At 39.3% G+C, this 27,623-nt stretch overlaps 2 protein-coding genes across 2 annotated transcripts; both read left to right on the top strand.

Moving 5' to 3' along the window:
- Positions 1-12,018: 12,018 nt before the first annotated feature.
- LOC149821995 (protoheme IX farnesyltransferase, mitochondrial-like) lies at positions 12,019-25,235 on the top strand. The gene is made up of 7 exons (XM_089980839.1): positions 12,019-12,428; positions 14,941-15,070; positions 16,737-16,874; positions 16,992-17,125; positions 23,714-23,839; positions 23,932-24,035; positions 24,559-25,235. Exons 1-7 carry the CDS (start codon positions 12,148-12,150, stop codon positions 24,933-24,935), a joined length of 1,290 nt encoding a protein of 429 aa, XP_089836965.1. The 5' UTR covers positions 12,019-12,147; the 3' UTR covers positions 24,936-25,235.
- A 1,321-nt stretch (positions 25,236-26,556) lies between these two features.
- On the top strand, positions 26,557-27,621 carry LOC149821996 (uncharacterized). The gene has a single exon (XM_089980204.1). The coding sequence runs from the start codon at positions 26,557-26,559 to the stop codon at positions 27,619-27,621; it is 1,065 nt and encodes a 354-aa protein (XP_089836330.1).
- The last annotated feature ends 2 nt before the right edge of the window (positions 27,622-27,623 follow it).

Genomic DNA, 27,623 nt, shown 5'->3' on the forward strand with positions numbered 1-27,623 from the left:
CGCAAGGTTCAAACTTATTGAGAGGGAGAATAAGAAATTAAGGACAGAAGTAAGCACTATAGGGACCCAATTGAATGCAGTGGTGGACATAATGACCAGTCTTCTTAGGCAAGGTTTCGCAACGTGGAGGCCACCCAGGATAGACGGTCCACCAATAAAAAGTGAGAGACAAGTCTATGAAATTTCATCAGATTCGTCCAGTGACTCGAAATAAATCCTAGATTTTCATTTTTATCACGCTATACATTTGTTGTAATTGTATAATGAGTTGCGGTAACGTGAAATTCTTTTACTTTTTAATTCTTTATTATTACATCTTTCCGACTTTGGGTCTCGGTAATAAATAAACTTTCCTCTATGGGAGGATTAGTAGGTTGATAAGAAGGATGGTTGTCTTCATCTATATTTTCTTTTTTACTAAACTAATTGAGTTCATCATCACTAAAAATATCATCATTTCTAGATAGTAACTTAAACAAGAAAGAGTAATCCATATTCTCTTTATGGGATTCATCCTTCTCAAAACCACTAACGTTATCTAAGAAAGTCACATTCCTAGAAACATATAGTTTGTCGTTCTTAACATCATAGCATCTAAATCTTTTTTGAGTTTCAGAATATCCAAGAAATGCATAAGGAATGACTTTTGGTGAGAGTTTGTCATTTTTGTCGGTAAGGACAAAACATTTACATCCAAAGATTCTTAACCTATTTTAGTCGGGTTCCTTTTGGTATAAAATTTTAAAAGCTGAAGTTTTGTTTAGATTTTTTGAAGAAAAGTGATTTGTAAGATAAACGGATGTAAGAGCCGCCTCGGCCCAAAAACTTTTTGGAATGTTTGAGAAATGAGTAAAGTTCTAGTTGTTTCAATAATATACCTATGTTTTCTTTCAGCTAGACTGTTTTGTTGTGGTGTTTTTGGACAAGATCTATGATGAACTATTCTATGGTTTTCAAGATAGTTTTTAAAATCATTTGAAAGATACTCTCCTCCGGAATCAACTCTAAAGATTTTTAAATTATCATTAAATTGATTTTTAATCATCATATGATATGTCTTAAACGATGCAAAGACTTCATGCTTATGTTTAAGGAAGTATATCCAACAAAATCTTGAATAATCATAAAAAAATAACATAATAAGCAAATCATCCCTTAGATACTACGGGTGTCGGTCCTCGAAAGAATAGCGCACAAAGTATTGGCGAAGACAAATACAGCGATTGTTTGCCATCGCTGATTACAGCGATGCAAATAATCAATAGATAAGGAAAGGATTTGTTGCCATCGCTGGATACTTCGTGCTTTGAGTCGGAGAGCGATCTGTGGCATCGCAGCATAAATCCGAGTGCACAAGTTCAAAAGATTTGTTTGTAAACGTAGATCTTTGTTCAAAAGTCAAGCTTCTCATTTTTCCAAAAATGCAATGATTACAATTGAAATTACTTTTACAGAGATCTTTGTCTTCGCAATCGTTGTATTTGTCTTCGCCTCGAAAGAATAGCGCACAAAGTATTGGCAAAGACAAATACAGCGATTGTTTGCCATCGCTGATTACAGCGATGCAAATAATCAATAGATAAGGAAAGGATTTGTTGAATATTTAAAACTTAATGAGCGGCATGGAAAGACGTATTTTTGAATACTTCGAACGCAAGCATTTAATTTGTCGCGGTTAACAAAAAAAGGCGGCATGCGAAAAGCCGTATTTATATTTTTTTTAAGCGCAATCAATTAATTAGCGGGCTGTTTTCAAAAAATGGTTGCACGTTAAAGGACTTTACCTTTGTAGGTGAGGACGACGTTTCAGTATCTCCGTTGCAAAGGTGCCATCGATATCTCCGTTCAGGCATGGCGCCGAAGAAGGGGACAATCGGAGCAGTACGACCAGCCATGGCGGACAAGAAGAGGACTAGTGGAGCAATACGACCCGGCACGACGCCAAAGACGATGGGAGCACTACGACCGGGCACGACGGCAACGGAGAGGACGATGGTAGCAAAACGACCAGGCATGGCGCCAAAGGAGTGGATGAGGGGAGAAAAACGACCAGGCACAGAACAAACGGATAGGAGGATGGGAGCTAAACGACCAGACACGTTGCCAATGGAGTGGACAATGGCAGCAAAACGGCCACGCACGGCTCTGAACAAGAAGACAACCACATCCACAGTACCAGGACTAGCGCTTAAGAGGTATATTCTTTGAAACGCCTGAGCAGTTTAGTGAACATTTGGCTTTTCATGTCATATTTGGACTAGTGTTGTTTACTATAGACAATAATTTCAATGTCCAATCCTGAATACCACGCTCATGGTGCACTCAGTGCAACATCCACAGTCTCGGGTGGGCGGCAACGCCCTGACGAGTTCGTAGATGACATCGAGTAGATGCAAGATGAATTTGCAAATGGGAACACTATCAGTAATTTTGTAAGTATTTGTCCACTATCAATTTCTAGGTCATCGGTTTGCATGTTCTGAAGTTCGTAACTTTATGCAACCAGACAATGTATGATTTTGTCAATTACATTCAGAGCAACCCAACGAGCAATACAGTACGCATCATCAGCCCGTATTTCATGGTATGTCTGTGCCGCTGTTGTTCTGTTTGCTTTCATGACGTACTCACGTTTCTTGGTGGTTAAACATTGCTATTTCGTGCAACAGATGTACGTCCGGCGAAAGCCATACGACATAGGATTCGAAGATGCACTACCTTGTTGGAACAACAATGATGAGTGCATAGACATTTCGAAATTTGGAAAGGTAAGTGAACAAACCTCTTATCCAAGGTTTATTCGTAACATCCCCATCACGATAAGTCTCTGGAACGAAAAATGATTTTATCGATTCGCAGATTTTACTTCCTACACTCTGGCAACATCCAGACCATTGGGTCCTATACGAGATGAATTTTCAGCTAAAACAACTATGGTGCTACAACTCATTGGATTGCCACAGTAGCGTAGAACGCGATGCTATGCATTTGGTAAGCTTGTACCCAAAGGTGAAGTAGCTATTCGAGGTGGACCGGACTGTAATATATTATCCCTTTTTCACAGGCGGGATTCCTTAACGGGCAAATGGGTGTCGACATTGGTGAGTGGATGTTGCTCTGTGCTGACGATGCTCCGTTACAAAGTAATGGGGTCGATTGTGGCATATTCGTAATGAAGCATATTGAAGCAATATACAATGGAGAACAACCTTGTTTCCACGCTGTATGAGCTTCGTATTCGATGTTATTGGGTATTCCTGTTATATATTGGATTTCACATTACCTGTTTTATTGCGGAAACATATTCCGGTAATACGCGATGAAATATGCGGAAAATTGATTGAGTTTAAAACGAACGGCAGACAGAATAGTATAAAGTGAAACCTATCGATTGCTCTGTCTGTACAACCTAACGAGGCCCTCCATCACCGTTCTCGCCGTCCTCCTCGACAGTAACCCAGTAGGTGCAGTCGCGCTGAGGGTGGCCAGCAGGAGCTCCGCCAAGTCATGTAGTGTATAACTATAATGTTTCAAGGTGTTAGTGGGTATCTAAATTTTTGTCATGTAGTGTAAAAGAGGGTCAACCCCTATATGTTGTAACCTTTTCAGGGTTTTTTGCTAATGAAGCTTAAGTTGTCTTCCCTCTCTATTCTCCTCTCTTCTCATTTTGTTCTTGCTGATTTCCCGATTTCAATATGGTATCAGAGCTCTATTGAAAATGAAATGGTGCTTTGTTGAAGATCGGTGAGAGGAAGAAGCTTCATCTGCATCGGTCGTGCTGGGACCCACCTCAGCTTGTGTTCTCCACAGCTGACGGCCGTACCAACCTTGAAGTCTTGAACTTTTGGTCGATTAATGTTGAATTCTATTAGCTCTTGATTTTTGTGATTGAATGAATCAAGAATTTTAATGGTCGGATGAAATCTCAAATTTTAGTGGATTTTCTTGTATTTTCTGAAAAAATTGATGAACAGTACCCTGAATGCAAAAAGTTTGTGATTGTGATGCTATCGGTGGGTTTTGTTTGCCCAAATCAATTGTAATCTGGTCATTTTTTGGTGTGTGATAGATTGGGACTGATTTGAAGGGCTATTTGGGTGTTTGGGTGCAATTTTGATGATAGATTTGGGTTCCTAGTTCAGGCGGTAACCCATTTTCTGTAGTTTTTCTCTGTTTCGACCAGCATATTGTGTTGGGTTGCTGGTGCTTTCGACCAACACAAGTACGATCAGCATATTTTTCTCTGGCGAAAGATATTTCTAAATATCGCATTACGTGAACTTATCAATAAGAAAGGTTTGTTCTTAGAAATCGCTGTCTTGATGAACCGACGGTAATGTACACCTAAGGCGATTTCTTTAGACGTACTTGTGGATTTATTTGAGACCCAAAGATTCGGTCCAATCGCATTGACTACCATTCAGAATAGCCCTCTGGCATGACATTGTTTTCATTAATGTGGAGTGCTTTTTTATTTAAGATTTGCTTTTGGTTTAATGAAACTGACGTATATACTCGAAAACTGACGGGGGGTGATAGGACGTTTCATTAATATTTGAATGACACAACACACAGTTCCACTTTGCTTCGCGAATAAGGAACCGACATAATCGACAATTCCTGCATACATGACTTATTCTTGAATCGAGTGCATAGGCGGCTTCGACGCAGTTGTCGTATTCGTCTATACCTTTTTCATAGGTCTGTAAGATCATAATTGAAGAAACCGTCGTTTAAAATTCAAGCAATTTTCAAATGCTGGCACAGGTTTTCATGGTCGTAGCAGTGTAGTTTGACGTTAGACCACCAAGCATATCGCTTTGTACTATTCGTAAAATAAGAACGCGACATTAAAGCGATATTTAAGCATACAACATTTTCATAGCGATGTTGAATATTATCATTTTGAACATTAGAAGTCTTTGTTCATTGCACACATCGCAGTCTCACCCTATGACTGTCAATCACGCGGGTTGAGCGCACATCTTTTATCAATTACAAGCCTTTTAGACCTCGCCTCCGTCAGTTTCTCCTCCGAAATTAGAAAGGACGTCAACTTTTTGCAGAGTTCTTTGCGGAATCCGGGTATATCAACCTGCAAAAACAGATTGTAAACTAGAAGCAATAGACATGCCCTTAATTGCCAATAACAGAGGCCAAAGAATGACATACAGCGTTGAAACAGGGTTCTGCACCATTGTATATCGCTTCAATGTACTTCATTACAAATACGCCGCAATCAACGCCATTATCTTGTAAAGGAGCATGGTATGCCGTGCGATAGATCCACTCGCTGACATCGACTCCCAAAATGGCTATGAGGAAACCGATCTGAGAATAATGCTACCGAAAGTAAATTGATGACCCCAGTACACTACACGATACTCATATAGATGGAATCTTACGAGATGGGAAATGTCTAGCCGTAAACCACTGTCAACTTCCAACGAATTGTAACACCATAGTTGTTTTTCGCGTAAATCCATCACGTATAAGACCCAATGCTTTTCAGACTGTCAGAGTGTAAGAATCAGTATCTGCAAATAGATCGAAAAAATGTTGTTACCACTGTCACACTGTAATATTGCACTGTAGGTTTGTTTGCTTACCTTTTCACTTGTCATAAGGTCTCTGCAGTGATTACCGTTAACCCAATAAGGTTTGCCGTCTTGAAATCCACTGGAGTATGGCAAACGGCGTAATATAGTCTGCAAACCGAAAGAAACATTGCTAACACCAACGTTAACATACGAATCAATTGGACTAAATCAATAATGAAAAGCAACATAAAATACAACCGATATACCATGAAATATGGGCTGACGACGCTCACAGTCTGGCTTGGTGCGTTGCTTTTAATATAATTTACGAAATTGGATATAGTCTGTTTGCAGCAAATATGGTACTGTATTGATCATACGTACACATGGCTTACGTTTATAGACAACTACTACTAGTTTAATACTAACAAAATTACTGATCATGTTGCATTGTGCGAATTCACTGCGCATTCGGTTGATGTCCTCCAGGAGTGATTGACTAAGTTTTCGCCCAACTTCGTCGGTGGATGTTCGACTGAAATGAATGCGGACATTGCAACGACCGATATTTAAATTACATTATATAGTACACAAAAACAAATCGCAAAAAACGCATGAAAGACTATGTGTAGACAATATACCCAGGATTTTGCTGAACATGTAGACTATGTGTAGACAATATACCCAGGATTCGCCATTGTTGGTCGTGTAGTTGTCTTCGTCTGCCTCACCGACTATAATTTTCTATGTTCGAGGGCGGATCTCCAGGTTTATGAAGGAACCGTCGGTTTGGTTGTTGCTGGTTCACGAAGTAGAAGACAAACACACCTTTCAGTGCTTGTGCGACTATTTATGACCTAAAAGATGTACTGCTCAACCAACATGATCAATGAATATTGTACGACAACTCAAACATTTATGGGTATCCGTTGGAAAATACACATTGAGTAGCCTTTTATTTATAATATATGGATACAACTTTTCACAAGATAACAATAATGATTTCAAAAGGCAAGTGGAGGTGTCGGGAACGCGAAAGATTTGCTGGAGAAGAAGTTCACTGGAGGTGTATGGCGATTTGTGGTTATCGTTGAATAGCGATCTGTGGCATCGCAGCACAGTGATTGACAGTCCTACGCTGCGATGCCACACATCGCAGCACACTTGAACAATCCTTCGCATCACGCTAAGATTGACAGTTCAACAATAATCAACAATGTTCTACTCTGCGATGCCACATATCGCTATTCAACGATAACCACAAATCGCCATACACCGATGTCATCAATCGCCTTCCTGCAGAAGCAAAAACCCGCTATCTATCGATTTGAACAAATTCAACCACGAACCGCAAGTCGTCAATGACAAACGACTATAAACTCTTAAAAAATCCAGCATTGTGGAGATCGGGTCATGCAAAGAGGCATGCCAACTTAGTTAATAGCCCACACGAGATTCCTGTGTCCCAAACCTATCTGTCGACTGCATCGTAGCCTGTCATGAAAGAGAAAATATTAGACACTGAATTAAGTTTCACAAGAAATGCCTACCTCCTCGCAACATCGATTACATACCAAAAGCCTTGTAAAACTGTAGCGATCGTTGCCGGAAATCTGGTCGGGAGGAATGTAGGTTTGAACGTTTGCCGGTACTTCTGCAGGGTATTGCTGCATGATGAACATTACACGAGTTAGCTATTTGACAAGCTTCACGCAATGGGAAGCAATATAATGTTTTACATACCTGTTCATTCGAAGGGCTTTGTTGTTTTTTATTAACGGTTGGTTGTTTCTTAGTCCTTTTCTTGCCAACCAATTCTAGTGCACCCTTTGCCCTCCGACGACTGCGATCAGAGGCAAGTTTTCTTTTGATACCCTTTGCTTCATGAATATGTCCATCATAATCAACAACGTTCACTACTGCCTTGTTGAAGATAATGTTTACGCTTCGGCGCAACTTCTCGGGAGTGTCAAGCGAGACATGATTTTGACCTACGTTGTTCGATCCCATTATCTTCGGTTGGTATTCATTCGCTGCAAAAGACTTAATGTGAATTAACTGCACGTTTTCAAGTAACTCCGTTGCAGCTTTTCTCGCACATGCATAGCATTCTTCGCTTCTCGATGCCAAATCAGCAACATGCATGAATGACCTACACAGTTGTTGGTAACGGGAGGCTATGTGGCACTTCTCGTCAACACCAGATTTACTCGCATTGTCCATAACGAGCATTTCAATCTTCGCGCGTCTCGTCCATCTTCGCATTACGTAAGACTCTGGTATTTCTTGTATCTTCTCTTGATTGAGTGCCTTTAATGCATGACAGCATAGGATACCTTTGAATTCATACATTTTGCACGAATATTCTACCCTTCCGTTGTCGACATTGTACGTGACATGCGCTTCTTGCCTTTCCTGATGCTTTTCGCCCTGACAAAAAATATGGTATTTGTGCATATTCTCGGTTTGCACCAGTTCTTCTATTCTGCAATTCATGACATGCAACACCACTTTCTTGATCCATTCAAATACAATTAGTGTATACAGAGCTGCAGGTCGCATCAATATTTTCATGCCAAAAGTTAGAAGTCGTGTATTGAAGCATTTCACGTCTTGTTCAAGCTCATTCTGTCTTAGACCGTCTACAAATCATTCATATTGTTCCATGAAACGAAACATTGTTAAACATGAATACAGGGTTTTCTTTAGCCTGACATGCATAGATTCGACTCTTTGTGTGCCTATCATACCTGCACAAAAGTATTGTCTTCCATATGCCAATGCCCACTTCTCTTTTTCTGCATATAAATTTTGTAACCACAGACAATCAGCAAGGTCGTATGTCTTAATCATTTTGTCCCAATCTGACTTAAAGGTGACCTCGTCTACGCTATGAAGTACACACCTTGTAAAATGTTTGTCAAACCCTGTATTCTGATTAAATATGTGTCATATGTTCTTTGCTGCATTTTGAAAGATATGCCACAAACACAGGCGATGATGTGCATCTGGCCACACATGAAACACTGCAGCCGCAATTGCGTGATCACCATCTGTAAGTACAGTTTCAGGATGCTTCCCGTTCATTGCCTGTGTAAATACTCTGAACAACCACTCAAAGGTTTCCTTGGTCTGGTCATACACAAAAGCACCACCTAATATACAACTCTGTGCGTGATGGTTCACTCCCACAAACTGCGCAAATGGCCACTGTTCAGTGTTAATCTTTACTGTAGTATCAAACACAAGCACATCATTGAAGCATTCATAATCTAATCTAGACCTTGAATCTGACCAAAACATATTCACGGCATATCCATCTGCGTCCACTTGCATTGCACTAAAGAAACCATGTTCATTACTTGATTTATTCTGTAAGTAACAAACCAAACAACATATTTTTCCGTTCTTCATGTTATCTGTCATCTTCCTGCTCAAGTGGTTTCTAAGATCCAAAGGTGTGAATGGCACATTTTCGCGACCACCATCAATGCGGGTAAACAAATTGTATGTCTTCCTTGGTGCAATGCCGGCGCTATCGGCTATTTCAGCCATTGCAGCATGAGCTACAGTTACTTTACGATGTGACCTTAGCATAGGAGTCATAAATGATGCAGATAAATCATGATTATGATCACCGATTAAAGTACGCACGACAAATTTCCCATTCGTATGTCTTCTCAAAACTAATCTCGCCTGACATCCACATCTTGATTCTGGCGTGCTCCTAGTTGGATTTCCCATTGATTTCTTCCAACCTTGCTTGGAACAGACATATGTCTTTCTAACCAAGACACCCTGTGCATTTTTTGACCAAGAAAACCTTCTCACACTGAAGCCAACTTTTAAGGCATAATCATTGTAAAATTTATATGCATCTTCTTCGTTATTAAAATGCATTCCTTCTACAGGAACATAGTCAAGTGCAATTCCATGTACATTCCCAGTTCCTACGGTTTTATTAAGTGTACCGACATCAAAATCAGGATCATTATTGAATTGCATTTCTTCTCCTGGAACATTGAAGTCAGGTGTACTTCCGTGTACATTCCCGGTGCATACACTTTTATTATGTGCGCTGTCATGGTAGTCTACCTCATCATTGAATTGCATTTCTTCCACTGGAACATTCAAGTCAATAGTGGGTCTAATGCTTGCACCCTTCTTTTCATGTGCATCGTCAGTGCAGATGTTCAATTCTTCAGTTGGGTCATAAGCATAGATATTCAATTCTCCAGATCTTTCTATTGATTGAGCTACATCGTCTTTATTACAACCTGATGATAAGCTCAATAATGTTTTAAGCAATATATCAATTTGTGTTTGCAGTAACATGGCAAACAAGTCGATATTATCTCACAAAAACGAGAGTCTGTTACTAATACAGCGGTTTGAGATACAATGCATATGATGAGTGAATGTAGGATACCTAATGGGGTAGAGGCCCTTCCTAGCATTTGCAAACAAGCATTCCTGTCAACAGGTCCCAGCGTCTTACAAATATCGATAAGTTTCCAACCTTCGTAAGAACAAGATCTACCTGCAATAACCAAACAAAGCCTTAATGACACAAAAGACGACATGCCTTCTTCATCGATAGCATGATGCTGGGAAGCTACTCACGCCGCCTTGATGGAACTGGTTGGAATGTTTGTGCATCATTGCTTTCTTCCTTAATGCCTAACAACAACGACAAATAAAAGAAGACAGTGGAATGTTTTGTAAGCAATATATCAATTTCCATTAGCAAGCGGCATAGGTTTACTACGATTTAATCAGGATGCATATAAGAACGAATACCACTAGAGTTACGCAAGTCAAAGCAACGATTTAATGAATGAAAGTATCAAAGCAAGTGCGGTTTGATGTTTGCTTGTGCTGAGCATCGACGTGTCGCTTACCATGCCAATAAAATAAACATGTCGTACATGTGTGTTGACGATAACGCTCTCATAATATCTACGAGGCTCTAAAGCGAGTTCAATAGAAGTCGCTGAGAGAGCAACGATATGCATGCGAAAATCGCCCCGCCATGCGTGTCAAGATGTGTTTCTGCACCCAAACGTTTTCAAAGTCTGTGTACAAATATCTTACAAATACATATTACAAAACATATAATATCTTACAAAACGATATGTATAGCGATTTGTCAGATATTGAAAATCGATACGGCAGTTCAGTTTTTATAACTTATAACTCGACGATACAAAAACATACTATCTAAAAGGTCGATAAATATATCGCACAATAAATTACAAATCGATAAGGAAGAACTTGAACATAATAGCAAACAAATCGATATTAACTAACAAAAATGTATCTCACAAAAACGAGAGTCTGTTACTAATACAGCGGTTTGAGATACAATGCATATGATGAGTGACTATAGGATACCTGATGGGGTAGAGGCCCTTCCTAGCATCTGCAAACAAGCATTCTTGTCAACAGGTCCCAGCGTCTTACAAATATCGATAAGTTTCCAACCTTCGTAATAACAAGATCTACCTGCAATAACCAAACAATGCCTTAATGGCACACAAGACGACATGCCTTCTTCATCGATAGCATGATGAGATGAAAAGCTACTCACTGTGCCTTGATGGCACTGGCTGGAATGTTTGTGAATCATTGCTTTCTTCCATGATGCCTAACGACAGCAGTAATGAAGAGAAGACATTGGAATGTTTTGTAACACTGGAACGTTGATAATGGGAGCACTGTTACAACAGATGGCGCAGGCGAACGTCTCCACTTTAAATGGTTAACATCAAACTTTCTGGAAGGAGGACTTTTTTGTCCTTTTCCCCACCCGTCGTTTCACAACTTTTGAATGGAGGATATTTTTGTCATTTCCTCAAACCGTCATTTCAGGGCAAGAAAAGCAAGTAAGGGTGATTAAGTCTTTGCAACAGCACCAGAGTCCGATGCAAAGTTATGTCAACATACACGGGAATACGAGCCCCATGTGCATGAATACGTGGCGCTCATTCGATCCCCCGAACACGGACGTGGGATTCAGTGAATCATCGGGGGCGAACATACACAACCCTCCTCTTCTTTTTGGTTAGGTCTCGTAAAGCCCATTCAAAAATTGAAGTATTTTTTTCTCATATCTAACACCTTAGATAGTTAGATGTGATCTATAGGTTTTGTTTAGTGGGAAACCACTTTTGGATAGCTTAAATCTGACTTGTATATAGTTTTTTTCTGGTGATCCCAAATCGATAGCTATAAAGGTACCAAGTTTTCCTGTTCATAAAAATATATTTTTTCTTGGAAAAAACATCTTTAAAACAATGAAATCATAAAAAAGTACTAAGTTAAATATTAAAAACTCGTGCCATCGTGCCCTAAATTTTAAAATTGCAAACTAAACTCATGTTCAGTGTCGAACCGCGTCGTATCCGTATCTGTGTGACCTACGTTCTCGGCACACCATCAAAGTAAAATATTCACTTACCAAATCCAATACGCAACCAAACGGGAACTGGGAAGTCGTCTTCTTGAGAGTGCCCTGCTGATTTTCCGATCCCTCTCTCTCTCTCTCTCTCTGTCTCCCTTTCGGGGGGGAACTTTTCATAGGAAAGCTTTCTTCCTCGATGAAACCATGTTCAGGAACACCTCGCGCCTCTCCCCCGATTCCTTCAAACGGATTTTCCCTCGCTTCGCCTTCCAACATGGCCACGATTCCCCGGCATCTCCGCCAATCGGTGGCGGACTCCACGGGTCGCTTCCCCCGCTTCCCCGTCCGAGGGGAATCGCGTCAAATCCTTCCTCTGTGGGGATAGGGCTCGAGGACGGGTCGGTGATCGGGAGGGCGGCAAGCCCGCTGGCGGCGCTTCGGCATTACGGGCGTTGCTACTATGAGCTATCCAAGGCTCGCCTCAGGTTAGGGTTTCCGATTCTGTGACAGTTTTTTCCTTCCATCCTTTTTTCTCATTTCTTGTTCGATCAGCATCACCATCATAAGATTTTGCGTCGTGCGGGTTCGAGCTAGGCGATTACATGCCTTAGATTGGAAAGTTCGGCGAATTTTCACACTGATAAACGATATAATTTGGTAACTATGTATTCATTGCGCTTTGTTGGATAATGTCTTTTTGCGGCTGGAATGCAGATTCCTTGTTAGTGGCTTCCTTTATGAATTGATTGGTTCAGTGATTCATATTGTGAGTTTCAAGTTTCTCTGCTGGTAGAAGAAAGGACCTATGATGCATAAAAGAAGTGGATGGGGGAGAGGTTTTCCGGTGGGGAATTGGGATTTAGGGCAGGTTGGGAAGTTTACTGTTTTTCAGACCCTTCTAAACGAGAGAGACTTTTTATCTGAGGGAGCTTTTCTAAAAAGTACGCTTTTTTGATAGGAAACATTCCTCCAGACGGGAGGTGAAAAAATATTTTTTACCAATAGAAAATGGTGATCACCACCCACCACCATCCGTCTCACCACCACCACCTGCAATCACCCACCTCCCGGAAAACTGCCCTCCCCACCATCCATCACCACCACCCACTATCACCCATCTCTCAGAAAATGATACTGAAGAAGCTCCACCACCACTATCACCACCACCACCTACCTCCCGGGCCGGAGAGGCTCCACCACCACCACCCTCCTCCTCCTCTCTTTCATTTTTTAAGATTTTCTATTTTATTTTTCTCATGCTACCCAAACAAGTGAAAATTTTTCATTTTAGAAAAATTATCATATCAAAACATCTCATTGGCAAAATTTTCTTTTCCTATGAGAGTTTTCCAGTCCTTCATTGTTAATTTTTTTGGTTGAAGCAAGTGTGTCTCTGTATGCGAGGATCACCATGGTTGGGATTTGTGATTGTTGTTAAATAGCTGATCCACACGTTGGAGAAATAAAGCTTTAGAGTTCAAAATTTCGAATGGTTAGTTTGAAGTTTGTACTGTAGTTAAGAAAATGGCTGGTCACACATTGCGCATGGTCATGGAAGGAGTTTGCAATAGATGGAAGTCACCAATATTGTATTTAAGCTGTGGTGGATTAAACATGACATATTGACATGCGGCATGCATTTTCTGTGACTAGAAAGTATTGTAATGGATGCATACATTTCATGGGGACTCGCATTCTCGGAAAGATTGCCTGGTATTCTGGACGCAACATGGAAGGAGAGGTACTTGTGAGCGTGATGTTGTTGACATCGAATGGCAATATGTAAACTAATGTTTATTGTGAATAGTTTCTATCACTTATTTGAAAGCCTGTGAGAGAGAAGGGGGAGTCGGGGTATAACCCCCCTCTGCCCGATTTTTATATTTTAAAGCATTACCACCATTCTGTTCTCAGGGCTTTGTGTGTGTGTGGAATGTTGTTTCACCATTCCTGGAATGCGGGGATGCACGGTCCAGCATTTGGCACGGTGTGCATTCCGCGTGACGTGCGAAACACACAATCAAACGCGCCCTTAAGGGCTTCAAAAATCGCCAGCCCACAATGCACTAAAATTTCATGAATCAGGGAAGCATATTTTTAGATTGAATAACATGATCAAATGTTTGATCCTTTGCAAACAAACCTTGCTGAACACATTGATGTGGTCAAATTGAGTCAATAAAGCTTGAACACATGATTTATGGCTCACTATTTCCATGTCTTCAATTTGCTGTTGAAGGCTCATAACTACTGCTTATAAATCACCTTATTTTCATACTTTTTGTTTATTTTTTTTTGTAGATTGGACCTTATGGATGTGATCTACAAGGTTTAGTAGAAAATGAGTTTTGAATTATGTGATTGTGATACATATGCATGTTTTTTAAGGGCTTCAAAAATCAATGGCCTACAATGCACTAAAATTTCACTGACTCAAAAACTAATATTTTTAGATTGAAATAACACGATCCAATGTTTGATACTTTGCAAATAAACAATGCTGAACACATCTTCATGGTCAGATTGAGTTGATAAAGCTTGAACCTATGATTTCCAGCTCAATAGTTTTGTGCCTTTAATAGCACCAACTATTAAGTTATTAACCCATACATACATATGTATGTATGTATGTATGTATGTATGTATGTATGTATGTATGTATGTATGTATGTATGTATGTATGTATAATTACTTTTTCTTATTTCTTTTATGTTTATTGGGAGAATTTGCTGCGTCAATCAGCTCCCTTTTTGATGTTGCATATATGGCACCACAACACTGTTATACTATTTCTTTTAGCTGCATTAGAATGGTAGTAATTCCCAACTTTCTCTTGTCAATAACGATTTTGTTTAATATGCAGTCTGCTACGGTTTATATGATTCTGACCATTTTTTTTAGTTCTTGATGTGGAAAAACTTTTTCCTTCAATTGTACGTGTGCATGCATGTGTTTGTATTACACATATTACATACTAAAATATCTCATTTTGTCCAGCATACTTGTTGTAGCTACGTCTGGTGCAGGTTATGTCCTTGCCAGCAGCAATGCAATTGATTTTGCCGGATTATGCTGGACGTGTGCTGGTACTATGATGGTTGCTGCTTCTGCTAACTCCCTAAATCAGGTATGGTCCTGAGAATGGTTAATGAGTTGCATGTATTTCATGATGTGAAATCCCTTTCGAAATGAAAAAGCTTTTATGAAAACAAGTAGAAGAGTACCTAGGGTGTGTGCATGCATGTGCACATATGCTCCAATGTTCAAACATGCACACACAGTGCTGCTTCAATGTGCATTGCAAGTCAATGGTTCTACTTGGCATACCTCATGCACACTGCTGCAAGCTTTGCACATCGTACTGCAGCACAGCACTGCATGCGATCTGTATACCCGCCATTGCTGTGCTGTTGCCCGCTAATGACTGTGCTACTGTTGCACACTAACGGTGCCAGCCATGACCAACATTACATGCACACTAAGGGGGCGTCTGAATCCCCGTCCACAGGACGCCCCGAGCATGGGCCCATGCGCATCCGTGCGCCCACGCAAATGGAGGAAGCGCTGGCACTAAGTTGGTGCATCCTGTGGACGCTTATTTGACGTCCACCGCTGTTCTGTGCCCCCCACAGAACAGTGGAGAACAGACACTCTCCTACAAAAGAAAAACAAAAAATCTTTTTTTTATTGTTGCATGGACAGGGAAGGACAGTACGTCCTGTCCTGTCTGCAGACGCGACCGGACAGGATGTGCTGTTCCATTCTCCGTTGTCTGTGATTCAAACGCCCTCTAAGGCAACCTTTTGTTTTCTAAACAATGACATGACATTATTTTTCAACCGAGCCAATGGCCTGCACTAATGGCCTGCACATTCAAACGCTTTTTGCATGTGAACTAAACCATTAAGCGTGCTGCTAAGTGTGCACTGCATAGCCGTGCCTGTTGCATTGCCTTCATGCACTACTATGTGCTATTTTGCATCGTTAGGTACCTCATGAATGATCCAACAACCACGGTGGTAGACAATAATGCTGTGATAGTGCATGCATGTATGTGATTCAAATCTCAAGTTTAAATTAGAAAAAACCACCCAACCTATTGGCTATTAGCAAATAGCTGCCAACTTTTTCAGTTATTTAACTGCTGCTTTCTTAGTCACTTCAAATATCCACCTGAAGTATAAAAATATTTTTTGCCCTTTGTTGGTAGCATAACCATCTTAATCCTTTTGTCAAAGAAATAAATGCCCAGGTCATTCTAGTTATTTTGTTTCTATTGCCCCAACTGGGCGATTTTAACAAAGATGAGAAAACAAGCATCTTCTGTTATAAAGTTGAACACTTATTGCTTGATTATGACTTTGTTGCCCATGCATTATTCATGTTGATGGTTGTGTGAACATCTTTTGGATGACTTATATGGTTATTGTGTGAAGGCATGGTCTTCTACTAGTGGGCTTGGTGGGAGCATTAGATTCATTTATCAGTTGACTTCTGGAAACTGCATTAGTAATGGTGTTGACATTCTCTAGAGAGTAGCTATTTGTAGGCAGAGCACAACTATTTTAATATATTGAATCCTGTTAGCGCTTGGACGTTGGTTTCTATTTGTCAAAGACCACTCATGAACTCCATGCCCTTGGCTGCAATCAACTTCTGCTGGAACTTGGACTTATCAATGGATAACTTCTAGTCATTATCTGCTCCATAGTTTAACCGGTTAACCCTTATTATTATCATATATCTTTTCTGTCATTCAAATTGGCAGTAACATTGTCTATTTGGATTATCAGGTTTTTGAGGTATCTAATGATGCCAAGATGAAAAGAACTATGGGAAGACCTTTACCTTCTGGGCGTCTTGGTGTCCCTCATGCCGTCATGTGGGCGTCTACTATTGGGCTTGCTGGCACAACTTTATTAGCATGGAAGGTGTTTAATCATTTGGTTAATTTTGGCTTTACCTAGACATGCTTATGAACCATTTTTGTTTACGTTTTATGTACTGAGTCTACTGCTTATGAAAGTTCCTTGTCAAGGTCTGTGCAGGCTAATGCTTTGGCAGCAGGATTGGCAGCTTCAAATCTTGCACTTTATGCATTTGTATACACTCCTTTAAAGCAATTACACCCCGCAAATACATGGGTTGGAGCAATTGTTGGGGCCATTCCACCACTTATAGGGTGAGATAATTTATTTCGTTGCTCTTCTAAATTTTGCTGATTTTCTAACAAGTCATTGTGAGCAGTCAGAGGATTGGTTGCTGAAGTTTGTTCTAGAAACTTTTAGTATGCAAAATGAGGCTGAATTTAAATATGACCGTTGGGAGCAGTCCAACAACTAGTTGCACTGCTTCCCAACAGTCCAAAACAGTTTTAATAAAAAACAAAAAGAAATAAAAGACAAACAAATGAACAATACAGTCCAAATTGGATTATATTTATTACAATATATACAATAACCAAAATACCCTTGATATATGTATATTGTATATATATATATATATAATGTATTTTAACACTCCCCCTCAAACTTACGGTGAGATCATCGAAAGTTTGTTATGAAGAAACAAAAATCGTGATAGAGGAAGAGCTTTGGTGAAGAAGTCCGCAATCTGAAACTCGAACTAAACATATGATAAAGTAATCGTTTCCTTCAAGTATTCTTCTCGAACATAGTGACAATCCATCTCGATATGCGTTGTGGATTACTAGAAGACATGCCCCATAGTTTGGAGAGAAGAGACTTACCCGAAGGAGAAGAGAAAAAGATGATGACGACACCGGATGTAGAGGGAGTGACTTTTAGGATTTATGAAATGACCTATGCAATTTGGACAATCGTCAAATCATTAAAGTTGTCCGCTTTTCTTGTTTATTCATGTATTGGAGTCTCTTTATTCACCGCGGCCACTTTTTTGTGTTTCAGACAATCCGGCTTTATATGTCCCGATTTTTTACAATAGTGACAATTAATTTTACCACCCTTGTATCCTCCCCCATTGTATCCACCCCTATTATTCTCCATTGAATTTTTTCTCAAAATGAGGAGGTTTATAAGACTTTACAAAGCTTTCGGGTTTTCATACGCCAAGCACCTCATCGCTAGACTTGTGTATTCTAAGTCTTCTTTCTTCTTGACATATTTGAGCAAGAACATCACTTATATAAGGAGTCGAGGTATTATGAAATAAAGAGAACCTAACTTGATAAAATTCTGGTCGAAGACCATATATGAAAGATAAAAGATTTTCTGTTTTAGCTTGTTGTTTTCTTATCTCAATAGCCGCACCTTCCCATTTTGGTTCCAACATAGCCAACTCATCCCAAATAGGAGACAAGAGACCATAAAAATCTTTAATACTTTTATTCCCTTGTTTAGTAGTACTTACCTTGTCTTGAAGATAATATAGTCTAGCCATATCCTTTTGGATGAATGCACTCTTTAAAAAATTCATGTATCGTATGCCTTTTTGAATTTTATGATGTTGGTGTCCATCTTGAACTCTATGGTATTCATAAACCATGAGAGTATTTGAGCGTTATTAGCCTCCCGAACTTTCATTTTGTCTTGATATTCTTGCAAAGCCTTCTCATTTTCTTCTTCAGAAAGAACTTTGGTTTGATCTCCTTCTCTTCTCGTTAGCTTTAGTTGAGGTTCATTAGTTGTTCTACTAACAAAACCCCAAAGCTTTTTCTCCTTGATATGGTTTTCCATTGCGGTAGCCCACGTCAAGTAGTTGCTTTTGTTGAGCTTGTAAGAGATGACAAAAGCGGATTCTCTTTCACCCATGTTGAAGAAATAAGCTTGAGGTTAAAGAACTACGCATGATAACCACCACCACAAAGAGAGTATACTCAAGATGATTTTTACCACTACAAGAGCCCAAGGCTTTGATACCATTAAATGAAACAAGATGTGCGCAATCACAACGCTAACAAAGGGCTACACAAGTGCACGAATCACAATGTGGTCTCTAATGGACCGATTACAAAGGAGATATACAAAACATAAACTTCACAACACCACAATGTAAAAATAATAAATTTATAACTTCAACAAATATGCTTGAAAAAGCATATCTTTACAAGAGTGTTGCTCTATTTATAGAGCCACACATACAGTAGAGGGAGGCAGTCCAACCATATGACCGTTGAGAGCAGTCCAATGACTAGTTGGACTACCTCCCATCAGTCTTCTATGATTAAAAAACAAAAAAAGTGAAAAAATAATTAAAATAAAATGGCAATATAGTCCCTAATGGACTGTATTTATTACATGATAAGAAAAGACCAAAATGTATGTATATCAAATATACACAATATATTTTAACACAAATAATGCTCACAAATGTAAAAAATAATGTTTTATTGATGTAAAATTCATGCAAGAAGCATCACACAAGAGAGGGGTTTCACCCCTATATATACAAAAAAATGGGGAGCTCCAAAGAGTCGTTGGATCAACAACTCTATTTAGAGCAAAGTTGTCAATCAAGGAAGTGGGAGCGAGAAGTGGTTTGGGAAGCGAGGCACTTCCAAAAATTTAAGAAGCGAGAAGCGCGGGGAGACTTAGAAGCAGTGTTGTGAAAAGCGTTGAGGCATAGCGAGACGATCCACCAAAAACTGAGCGAGGCGTAAAGCGTAAGCCTCAAAATTTTCTTTTGAAAACTTTAAAAAAATATCTAAAAATACAAATAAATAAAAACATGCTTTATTGATGAAGCAACAACCAATAAGAAATAGAAAATCTCAAATAAATACTAAAAAATATGAGATTAACATATAAAAGTAACTAAGAAACTGATTATATAACGAAAAATATCTAAAAACTAATTATATAACTGAAAAATATCTGAAAACTAATTATATAATTGAAAAATATAACTTCTTCGAAAATCTCTAATAAATACTAAAAAATATGAGATTAACATATAAAAGTAACTAAGAAACTGATTATATAACGAAAAATATCTGAAAACTAATTATATTACTGAAAAATATCTAAAAACTAATTATATAACTGAAAAATATAACTTCTTCAAAAATTCCAAATAAATACTAAAAAATATGAGATTAACATATAAAAGTAACTAAGAAACTGATTATATAACGAAAAATATCTGAAAACTAATTATATAAACTAATTATATAACTGAAAAATATTTGAAAACTAATTATATAATTGAAAAACTTCTTCTTCTGAAAAATATAATATAACTTCTTCTTCTTCTTAAACTAATTATCTAACTGAAAAATATCTGAAGACTAATTATATAAATGAAAAACTTCTGAAAAATATAATATTTTGTTCATGCCTCAGGCTGGCGCCTTGAGGCGCAGAGGGCCTCGCTTCAAGGTGAGTTGCGCTTTTAACAACACTGCTTAGAAGCGAACCAGGAATCCTCTCGGAAGCGAGTTGGAAGCGACCTAGGAAGTGAATTAAGAAGCGAGGAAAAGCGAAAAATGGGGAAAAAAAGAAAAAAAAAAGAAAAAATGAAAAAAAGAAAGAGAAGTGAGCCCGAAGTCCCATAGGACATGGGGAAGCGTGAAATGTGGCACTTCCCCTGAAGGGGAACCAAGCTTCTTCTAAATGGGAAGCACACTTCCCAAATTTTTTGGCACTTATCAGCACATTTCGGAAGCGCCAAATTTCACGCTTCCCCATGTCCTATGACGCTTCCAGTAACCCTGATTTAGAGCCGTTGGACCTCTCCCAATGACTATTTTTTGACTAGTCAACAAGTGTTGACTAGTTCAACAAGAACAAAAGTTTAAAATAAACTAACCTAGTTATATATATAATTATATATATACATATGTATTTAGACTATGTATATATACATTTTTAACAACTATTACCCAAATTGAAGAATCAATTGAATCGATTCAATTCTTTTCTTAAATCGGTTGTCAAGTTTTGAACCAAAAAACTTAAAAAAAGGGCTAATGGGAAACATGACATTTTTTATGTCTTCAATACCTTTTTAGTGTTTTCCACTAATTAAAAAAACATAATTTGGTCATAATTTTTTGAAAAACCATAGTTTTGTTTTTCTATGCCAAAATATGGTGACAGAAAACCCATGCTTTACTGGAAGAAGAACCTAGCTGGAAAGTGCTGGATTTGAAAGTTTACAGCACATCCTTTTTAGTTTTTTTTTACTGGAAGCACATTTAATTATTGCATTTCCAAAAAAAAAAATTATTGGTTTTCTATCAAAATCACTGAAAACAAGACCATTTGAGAACCCAAAACCCCCAAAAAAACTAAAGATCGTTTTTGCTCACTGTTCATCCTGATCTTAGTAAGGAGCTTTCTCCTATTTCAAGTTTTCAGTGTCCCTGCCTTATTGGCCTTTTACAAAAAGGTCCCTTATACGTTTTGGCAAAAAACCTCTCTGACTTTTTGTTAACCCTTGCAAGAACATCCCTGAGGTTAACAGCATCCTGGTTCTCTAACAGTAACCGTTTAAGGGTAGACAAAATGATGATTCTTCCCTTATAAAAGGACCACTAACAAAACAGAAACTAATTTGTAAAAACACTTGAAAATGGCTGTATAATGCTGCTAAATGACTGTTCTTATTTGGTTCTCAGGTCTTAAATCCTTGGTAGACAAAATGATGATTCTACCCTTGTAGAAGGACTGCTAACAAAACAGAAACTAATTTGTAAAAGCACTTGAAAATGACTGTATAATGCAACAAAATGACTGTTCTCATTTGGTTCTCACGTCTTAAATCCTTGGTAGCTTAAAAAATTAGAGGGTCTGTATTGTGCTTCAGAAGCCTCCCTTGTACTGAAGTTAACCTACCAAAATAAAAAAGAAAAATAAAAGTCCTATGAATACATATTCTTCAAAGTGCTAAGCTTTCAAATTCTAGCTGAAACAAAATATAGAAGTATATGCAATTCATTACCCAAACATCAATAATAAAGAGAAAAATATTCAATTTGTGAATTTCTGTAGCATAATGCCCACCTGCTTCATGTGCATAGTATCCACCATGATCTGAAGATAGTCTTCAAGCTCTAAAATCTTCACCCAGTCTTCCACAAAAAACATGGCAGACAATGGGAGAAATATTTCATTCCTTCATGTTGTTTGTTAATACTAATCAAGGAAAACCGTTTGCCTAGTGGTGGGGATGCGATTGCAATGTCAATAAGAAAACCCTATCTAAAATATTTTTGTCTCCACTTCGGGTAATGCAGAAGCTCAATGTTTTACAGAGATTTACAACCCCTAGTTCCGAAACCCAAACTTCATTGAGAAACCAAAAGCATTTATGACCATAATCCATTTTCGCAGAGATTCCATACCCCTTTAGAGAGAGAGAGAGATGGTTCAGACATTCAGTATAGTTTGGAATTATAATTTATGGGGGTATAATAGTAAGTTAGCATTAGCCATCTAACCATGGTTAGCCTAACAGACTTTTAACAGAAGGACGGACTTGCACTAACGGTGATAAAGGCAAGGGACGTTTTTGCCAAAAGGCATAAAACTGGGTCCTTTTTGCAAAGGGCCAATAATGCAGGGACCATTTTGCAAAAATACCTTTAAATTTATACTCTCCTTTTTTAATTTAGTTAAAAAAAACATTAAAAGCTTGACCAGTTCAATCAGATTCTATTCATTTGAATTTGTTGGATTGTTTGAAAAAGAGGTTCACCTTGTGAATCTATTTTAACAACATTGGTTAGAGTATTGGAGGGATAATAATTTTGACTCGTGGTTCCTTTCTCTCTCTTTTTCTTTGGGGGGCGGGGTGGAGGGTGTCCAAGGTGTCTGAGTGAATGAGTCATTCTACCTCATGGTCATGAACATCCAGAGAATTAAAAAAATATATTTTTTTGATATTCTCAATTATGCTAACTTAAAATATGATAATATTATTGGCATATGACATTTTTGTCACTATGTTATCAAAATTTTTATTTTATTATATATTTTAAATATCCTTTCTTCTTTATTTTTGTTTTGCAAACTTTTCTATCATTTATGTAATTTTACCAAAAATAACATTTGTTCTTTTCTAGCCTCAAGGGGTTTGGTGCAGTGGAGGGGGCCTTGGCCACTAGACAGGGTCAGGGTTCCATTTCCATAAATGTCAAACCCCCTGCATTAATGAGAGCAAGGGATAAGCCCTTGCTCAGCCGAAGCCGGGCGACTCCCTGGGGGCAAGGGGTGCACCACGGGTTTACATCATTGGGAAAGCAAGCGTAAGTACGGCAGGCTTAGTTAGCGCAACTAGGTCTCTAATTCCGAGGGTGGTTTCCCCATCCTTCATGGAAAGACATCTGTTCTTTTTTTTTTTTTTCAATTTTTTTGAGATGCCCAAATTTGACAGAGATATATAGAAAATCTTAACATATCCCCAGAAATTGCCTCATCAATATATTGTGGAGATCAATATTGCAACAAGCTTTGGCTATATCAGTAATTGATCATAATTGGCTCATGCTATCCACTCCTTAAAAATTTAAAATAGCATTGGTGGCTCTTGTTTCTGTTTTTTGTGTAAGCAGGCTCTGAGGCTCATTATAATCAACACCTTTTAAATTATAATGATCTTGATACTCCTTTTTTGGCTTACAATAGAAGTATTTCATACATGTTTTCTGACTTTTGTCATTGTTTGTCATCTTTGTCATTTGTATCTTTTCATGAAGCATATAGAATTGATCTTTGTTGGACTTTTACCATGAATGTGCCTGCATGTTTGTTTTCATGTATTCAAAGATGTACTCAATGTGATGTTTCAGGTGGGCAGCAGCTTCTGGGGAGATTACACCTGGAGGGATGATTCTTCCTGCTGCCCTCTACTTTTGGCAGATACCACATTTTATGGCACTTGCTTATTTGTGCCGAAATGATTATGTTGCTGGAGGGTATGTGCTTGTATCAGTCTTGTGTAATTTGGCTGATTAAATATGAAAGGATGGTTCATAATTATTGCTTAGTATGTGTTGTCTGTTTTCAGGTTCCGAATGTTCTCCTTTTCTGATTCTTCTGGAGAAAGAACGGCTTTAGTGGCTTTACGTAATTGTTTATATCTGCTTCCAGTGGGCTTCTTTGCATATGACTGTAAGTTGTTTGCCAGAAGTTACAGCTTTGGGTCATTCTTTGGTTTTTCCTGATGTTATTTCCAGTGTAATCTAATCATTGGTTGCGTGTTATGGGCATGGAATTTCCACTTATTTCAAAATGAGGATTTGATTATGTCATTCCAATTCATCCATATTATTTATGTATACCACACGTCTAACTAAATATTGATATTGGTTAAGATTGGTCCTATCTACTAAAATTGTTCCAAGAGGATGCTGGGGCCTCTTTTTATCAAACCGTTAAACCAAACCATAACCCCTATTCTTGGTCTTGCCTGTAAAAAGTTGCTCCCTTTGCCCTATATGGTCCTCAATAATTTTCATTTATTGTTTCTAGCAGAAACTGAACGAAACTATTTTTCATTTTTCTAGAGGGTTCATATTTTTTTTTTGCCATTGATGGTCCGAAGTTGCTTATGCTGTTATTAATCTTACACACACACACATGCACCAAGAGTTTCAACATCCAACTTTCTGTTAGAGCATCAACTTTCTTGCAGGGGGAATGACTTCAGGATGGTTCTGTTTCGAGTCAACACTTCTTACGTCGTTCCTATCTGCTGCTTCCATATCATTTTACCTTAACCGCACGGCAAAGAATGCAAGAAGGATGTTTCATGGAAGCCTCCTCTACCTCCCACTATTTATGGTAGGATTTCTTTTCCATCGACTGCCTAATTTGCAGGAGGAATATGCAAGAGAAGTTGTTGAATTCCCTCTAGAGGATGGCCATATGGAAGAGAAGCACGATAATGAGTGCAAAAACAAGCCTCTGAAAGTTTCACTTTCTACTCAAGCACGATCTCCTGTTGCGCACGCTTCAATTGCTCCTTTTCCCTTCTTGCCGGCTCCAATATATGCATCAGTGGATTCATGAGTCAGTCTGAGTAGTTGCTTGCAAATGGCTGTACCATGATACATCTTTTGTTCCAGGTTGCTCGTGTGGTGCTTCAATTGGCACAGAGCAGATGGGTGTCTGCAATGCTTTGATGTGCTTTGCAACTCGTAAATTTTTTTCCTTTAGCTGATTGGAGGCTTTCCTTGTTTTGTTCATTTAACCTCTTGAGAGAATAAAATGTGATGCAGATGGATAGTCTCTTTCTGCATGTAATGAGTTTTTCTGAAAGCCGATGTAATTCCACCTTTTAGCACTCCTTTTAAATTTTGTGAAGATCAATCAGTTCTTTGTTTCTTTTTTACCTGCTATATATAAGTCTGAGATATGCATAAGGTTCCGTGACAACTTTTGAGTTTCGAATTCTTTACATTCCCGCAACTTGGTGACATTCACGAGCTGAATCCCAGTGGGGAGATAATGTCCTTTTTAAAAAAAAATTATCTACATGGAGGAGGATTATCCTGCCTCCTTTCTCGTTAGGCCACCTTTTAGGACCCTAAAAAAATCTTAGTTTTAAGTGTTTTATGCTCTAGATGTGTTTATCATTGTTTACTCAACAAAAAACATGGATTTGATTAAGCATGTTTGTGCTTAGATTTGTATTTTAAAGAGGTAAAAAAAAATCAATGGTTAATATTGTAGTAAAATTTCATAATAATAGTGTACTTATTTTTGTTTTCAATAGCATAATAATAATAATAATGTATGTACATTTTTACATCAAATCAATTTGAAACAAAACTTGTTTCTTAATAAATATAAGTAATAATAAACACATCTAAAGATTAAGATCCAGCATAACACACATAAAACTATGATTTTTGGCTGGTCCTAACCTATCTAAAAAGGAGGTCTCACACGGAGAAATCCTAGTCCCAATGGCAGGTAAATCATAGGTCACAGATCCGCAGATTTTACGAAAAAAATGTCATCTTCAATTTTCAGCCAGTACGTACTGCTCTATCAAAACACTTAATTTGCCCTTTTCCCTAATCCATTTCAATTGGATATAGTACTACGACTTCGTAATTTCACTCCAATTCCAAACCTATTTAAGTAAACACAAAAAAAACATTCCTATTAAAAAAAAGACAGCGGATCAAGTCCAAGGAGCCTTGGACGGAAAAACCATCCAAGGCACCTGGATGCTGTCCATCATTAAGATGAGTGGCACTCAAACCCCATCCAAAAAATCTGGGTTTTTTTTTTTACCTAGATTGATCCACAGGAAAAATATGATGACGTTCACTTTCTAGATGGCCGGCATCAATGGCACATAAATGGACGGCTGAGAATCGTTCAGAATATAGTGCTTTTGGTAGGTGTTGGGAGCCGTTCATTTGTATGATGAACGGTATCCAGCGGCCTTGGACGATTTTTCTGCCCCAAGGCTCCTTGAATCTGATCCTCTCTCCAAAAAAGAGAGGAAAATTCTCAAATTTCCGGTGAAAACAGAAACCCTACCGCGACGATTCCCGGCGAAGGCGCCGGAAATCCCGGAATCTCCGTCGGCATCTCGCCGGAGGGAGATAGATAGATAGAGGGAGCGGAATCTCCGTCGGCATCTTGCCGGAGGGAGAGAGAGAGAGAAGGAGATAGGATGAAGGCTTCTCTGAAGCTCCGTGAAGACCGGACACCCCTCCTGAGGGCGAAGATTCCGGTGGGGATCTTAGGATTTCCGTTCGTCTCTGGAATTTATGCCGGGGACCCCGGCGACCTCTCCTTCAGCCTCCAGACGGCTTGGATCCCCGGCCTCTCTCTGAAGCTCTCCTACAGACCCAACGATACGCACAACCCCTTCGTCTTCGCGGTGAAATCCGGCGTCGGCCCCTCGATCTCGCCGAAGAAATCCCCCGTCATGGCTATGGCCGCCGAGTTCAGCCTCCTGAGGAGAGGAAATCCCTGCTTCTTGCTCCAGATGAAGCCGCAGGTCGGCGATTTCTCGGCGAGGAAGACGATCTTGTCTCGATCCCACGGAAACCCTAGAGGTGAGCTCGGGGTCTTGGAGATCGAGAATTCCAAGGAGAACGGGACGCTTCAGGGGTTCGCGAACGGGCTAGACGAGATTCCAGCGGAGAACATGCTGCGATTCAAGGACTTTCCAAGGAGCTCTCCGGCCGCTTCTCAGATCCGGGAGTTGTTCTCCGGGACGGTTCTCACGGCGAGGACGAAGCTCCCAGTGAGGAAAAACGTCGTGCTGAAGGTCCGCTGGGGTGTGAATTTTCCGGTGGCGAACAACGGATTCCGGAACGGCGTCGGGACGAAGCTCCCGTTCTTGACGGTGGACAAGATCAGCGTCGAGAATGTGGAACCACCGGGCCTTCCTCCTGTGAAGCCATTGGAGAAAGAAGGGTGGTCGTCGGAATCCGGCGCGCTCTACACGATAAAGGAGGAATTGGAGGCTCTTCAGAGAGAGAATGGTCTGGTTAGAGAGAGCATTCGGGAGCTGAAGTCGAGAATTGGGAAAGAGAATGCCGGTAATACGCCTGAATTCAAATATCCTGACATAGACGACAAGGCAAAGAAGAAGAGAGGTGGTGCAGATAACGGAATCCGGCAGCGGAAGTTGCCGGAGTATTCAGGGAGGCCGGGGAATTCGAGTACCACAGTGGCTGATGTGAGTGAGGAGTTGAAGAAAGCCATTAGAGGTACCTCTGGTGCTTAAAA

This window comes from Nuphar pumila, chromosome 11 (assembly GCF_984573655.1).
Source record: "Nuphar pumila chromosome 11, dmNupPumi1.hap1.1, whole genome shotgun sequence".
In the NCBI taxonomy this organism is placed as follows: Eukaryota; Viridiplantae; Streptophyta; class Magnoliopsida; order Nymphaeales; family Nymphaeaceae; genus Nuphar; species Nuphar pumila.